Source organism: Apodemus sylvaticus, chromosome 13 (genome assembly GCF_947179515.1).
Source record: "Apodemus sylvaticus chromosome 13, mApoSyl1.1, whole genome shotgun sequence".
Lineage (NCBI taxonomy): Eukaryota > Metazoa > Chordata > Mammalia > Rodentia > Muridae > Apodemus > Apodemus sylvaticus.
The window spans coordinates 34939457-34944075 of NC_067484.1; the positions used below are offsets into that span (position 1 = coordinate 34939457).

A 4619-nucleotide genomic window follows, 5' to 3' on the forward strand; every position below is an offset into this window, starting at 1 on the left:
GTTCGTTGCTTGGAGAATAAGACTGTATTTTTCTCAGGAGCCTAAAAATGGGTATCCCACGGCTTGCCTGTGTTGAAAACGTTGCATTTGAGTAGAATAAATCAAGCATGTAATATTCTTTTGTTTCATATCTAAGACAAGAAATCCATGTTTGATCTTTTTGGTGAAAAGCTTAGTCTAAGTAACAATCTTCATTTATGCAATAGACAAATACTGTTCACCTCAGATGGCCTACCTGTCAGTGAGAACGGACCCAGCATTTGGCTAACAGGTGTGGCAGCACCACTCAGGGTGTGACATGCTTTGTGAGACACTCGGGCCCAATGCTAACTTTGGATGAGCTCACAGGAAAGGTGGAGAAACCGAGGCTTGCTATATAAACATGGCCCTTTTCCTGGTACATGGCACATTCGGCCTCACGTCAATCTCAGATCATAAGCCTATGCACCACAGCCCTCTCTGCCATGAAGCTCCTTGGTGGTCTCCTGCTGCTCTTCACAGCATCCTATTTCTGCAACTGCTCTGGTGACTTGGGTAAGACAGTGTCACATACAGTCCTGAAGGTTTTATTTTCATATACTTTCTCCCAGGATCTAGGTTGCTGGCATAAATATCTAATCAAGTGGATTTAAAGTGAGAGAAACAGATCTGACCAGGGAGAGGAACTGTGGTTCTGCCTGTACTTTGAGGGATTGGAATCTAATCTCTTCCCTTGCAAGGATTCTTACTTGGTACCCATGGACAAAACAAAAGTCCTAATTTCTCTATAAATATTTATTGCATAAGGATACTTGCAGCTGTGTCAGTAGATGGCTATTCATCAGTGCAGGGATACAGAGGTCCGTAGGTGTCTTCGTGGGTCTGTATAATAGAATCTAAATAAAAGACATTTCTCTGGAGGTCTCAAGATAATGGTTCAACTTTTAAATTGTGAAGAGTGTGTAGTTAAAATAAATGTCTAACTTGTTAAAGGCATCTGTTTACTTTTCTGTTTGTTTCTTTGTTTGTTTCTTTATTTGGTACAGGGTTTAACTATGTAGTTGTAGGTGGCCTGGGGCTTGCTATGTAGACTAGGCTGTCCTTGAACTCACAGAGAACTGCCTGCTTTTGCCACAGAATGCTTTGGTTTAATGTGTGCACCACCACATATAGCCCTTTATATATCTATACATTTATTAGGAGAGAAAGTTATCAGTGATAAGGCTGTATGGCAACTGTCTTTATCAAATACACCATAGCCTCCAGAAAGAATAAATACATTTGCCTTTCTGATTCAAGGGCTTATGCATTGACCATTCAAGTCCCTAAACAAACAGCTGTGATTTTGCATAATTACGTGGTCTATTGAGATTCATTGCCAGGAGAAATGAAAAGTCTTTAACTGAGGGGGGAAAAGTCACCACTGATTAATGAAATGCCAGGATTTGCTTTATTTGTAATGTTTCCATTGTATTTGTCTTTCAGAAGTTACCAGCCACCCTTCAGCAACAGTAAGTGTATTGAACAAATTTTTAATTTCAATTTCTATTGACTGTTACTTATTCAACAACTATTTATGAAAGATCAATACATAATTTATATATGTTTAAGGAAAGCAACAGAGGAGATAGACACAGATGAAGAAATGTTTTCCAAATTTGTAAATGGCCAATATAAGTAGAATGTTTCTTATGCAAGTCTCCTAAGTATTAAATAATGGGAATTCATGTAACACAAAGTTAATGACGTGGAAAGAATCCATAATCCTAGCTAGTCTGTATAAAAGTATTTTATTTATAAACTGTAAGCCTAGATTGGGTGGTTTGGAGCTATACTAACTTATTCCCCAGCTATGATGTCCCTTGTTACTTGCTGTTTCTCCTGGCCACATGCTCATAATCCATCTCCTCTCAGGGCAGCCTCCTCCATCTTTGTCTTCCTTGTTCCCCTTCCCCCTCTATCTGCAACCCCCCCTCCTCACTGGATCCTCAAGTCCCACCTTTCTCCTTCCACTGCCCAATCACAGGCTCTAGCCTTTTATTGGCTAGTTAAATTGAGCAGCAGGTTCTCATAGCATCACTTGGTGTAGGTGAGGATCTGCTCATGGGAGGAGTGGCAGGAATGGGTGTGGGAGAGGCAACCACATCTTGAGAAGCCAGTATTTAGCATTAGAATACAGGCCAACCCACTACATAATTGTAAGTCACAGAAATGGCCAGTGATTGCTCACCAAGTGTGGCCTTAAAAAGTAGGAAGAGTTCTGGCACTATTGGTATTTGTCATGATGGTGATATGACTCTTTATAAAAGCAACTTCAACAGCATTAGAACACCTGAGTTGTAGCCTGTCTAGTTGATTCAAGGTAGTTATCCTTGTGGTATTTGAGAAAATCAGGACATTCTCTTGTGTCTGACTAGGTGGACTGTGACATCTACAAGAAGTACCCAGTGGTGGCTATCCCTTGCCCCATTGAAAACATACCAGTTTGTGGCTCTGACTATATCACTTATGGGAATAAATGCAAGTTGTGTACAGAGATCTTGTGAGTATCCAATACAAAGAAACAATGTCCCCTTACTACTACCTCCCAACCCTCCCAACCCCCCCCCCCCAGAATAGAATGTGGGAACAAAAATTGGCCAGCTATTCTGCCAGCTTGAACTGCTCCTATCCCGCCCACAGATCCAATTATTGTAATTCTGAGAAGGTTTTAAGTTTTCAAACTCTTATTTGCCTCTGTAATCTAAAGGCAAGTCAGGAGTCACCAAAACTGGCCATTTGGAGTGATCCTCACACCTACGTTCAATTTTTATTATTTTATGAAATGGAGCTCCATACAGCTTCCTATTTTAAAAAAGGTCTATAAGGTCTATTTCTATACATCTTTAATGCATCTGGTCTTTAGTGTCAGGTTCCTATAGACTCTTAAGTATCAGTAGTCTTAAGGGAGATAGCCATTGAAATTAATTGGATTTCCTTTTGTATCAAATGAGGGATACAGTTTGAAATTATTGGATCAAAATCCCCTGGACATGGTTTGTTTAAGTATTTTGTTTGGCCTACACAGTGTTTGAAAGAATAGTTATTGGGCAGATACCACCTTTTTAAAATGTAAAATGCAACTTAGCACTTGCTATCATATACCAGATTTAATTGTTATCATTGCTAACTATCTTTTAATCCATTGGTGTTGGGACAGTTATCTCATGTCCCGAGTCTTGTCATTGTGATTATTTTAGCAAATTAAAATCACAGGTTGAGGTTGAGCCCAGAGAACATGTCTACATAGACATTTATGTTTGGAAAGTTTCAGTTCACAAAAGGAAAGATTGTTTAACACAGACACCTATACAGCCCTGGACTATGAAACTGGGCATGTTCAAGACCATGAGCTCTGAGAGAGAGACATGGCAGAAGGCTCCATCACTGCCCCGCTGACCAAGAAAAGCTGAAGGGCTGCTTCAACTCCTTTTGTGGAGTTTTCTTTGTTCTTTTGTTACCTTGAGTTATCTTCCTGCCTCCGGAGTCAGTGGATGGGAATGGAACTCTGACTGAAGCAGAGAGCTTTTGCTCTGTGGCGTGGTGTTCTAGAACTCAGATTCACTGTGTTTTGGAGAGAGTCCTGTTCTTGGCCATAAAGAGGCCCACCCCTGCTTTCAATGTTTCTGTACTTCTTTTCAACTTTTGTTTCTGCCTTTGTTCAGTCTTGTTTATTATGTCTTCCCTCAGGAGAAGTAATGGAACAATTCAGTTTCTTCATGAAGGGCACTGCTGACCTCTCCTCAGACAAAGAAAAGCACAGTGACACCTTCATCATGTGCATTACGGGTGGGTGCTGATGGAGGTCCCTTCTTTGCTGATGTTCTGGTGGAGTTGGATCTAGATTCAGTCACCGTCACTGACTGTGGAAAGTCCTGGTGATCATTCCTATCAACTCGTGTCTCCTGATATGTTACCATTTTTGGCATCTGGATTAAAATAAATCCCTCCAGAAAGTTTACTTTTACTTCTGTTTGTATTTGATTCATGGATGAGTTACAGGAACTCAAATATAAAGTAATTAGAGAAATAGACAGTTGTTGTTCAGGAAACAGTTTTGAACAATAAACACTGGTTTTCAAAACAAAACACACACAGATGTTCAGTTCAGTCCTCCCCTCTTCCAGTCTGTAGCTAATCTGTGGATGATATTCATGTTTATTTTTATCTTTTTACCATAGTTCCAGAAATCAGACTTCTTTCATTCTACGCTACCTGGCCTGCAAACATAACAGCAGGCAAAAGGGGAAGGAATTAGGTAAGAATAGAAACGACATCCAGTGTTTACAAGGCTAGACAAAATACCTAAAGGGATCATGTGCATTTGTTACTGACTTTCCTCTCATATATGATATAAATTGATGTCTTTTATACCTCAAAGCAAGGGTCAAGTTGGAGGAATAGGTCACAAGTTCATAATCGACTGCTGCAAATTGGACCAGTAACTCTTTTAATGGCTTTATGCTAGTTTGATCTCATTTGTCATTTCAAATGAAACAGTGTTTAATATATAGAATATAGAACATAGAACATAGAATATAGGATATAGAATATTAATATATATAGGGCCCAAAATATGCTATCAGCACAGCAAACACTTG

The 4619-nt window shown here is 39.7% G+C and overlaps 1 protein-coding gene across 1 annotated transcript; it reads left to right on the top strand.

Annotated features, from left to right (window-relative positions):
• Positions 1 to 464: 464 nt before the first annotated feature.
• Positions 465 to 3754, top strand: LOC127698099 (serine protease inhibitor Kazal-type 7). The gene is made up of 4 exons (XM_052201352.1): positions 465 to 525; positions 1465 to 1490; positions 2397 to 2521; positions 3709 to 3754. Exons 1-4 carry the CDS (start codon positions 465 to 467, stop codon positions 3752 to 3754), a joined length of 258 nt encoding a protein of 85 aa, XP_052057312.1.
• Positions 3755 to 4619: the final 865 nt, after the last annotated feature.

Excerpts from the sequence above, each read along its gene's own strand:
- LOC127698099 (XM_052201352.1), top strand. The coding sequence starts at position 465 with ATGAAGCTCCTTGGTGGTCTCCTGCTGCTCTTCACAGCATCCTATTTC. Across the intron at positions 526-1,464 it reads CTATTTCTGCAACTGCTCTG|AAGTTACCAGCCACCCTTCA; the intron begins GTGACTTGGGTA and ends TTTGTCTTTCAG. Across the intron at positions 2,522-3,708 it reads AAGTTGTGTACAGAGATCTT|GAGAAGTAATGGAACAATTC; the intron begins GTGAGTATCCAA and ends GTCTTCCCTCAG.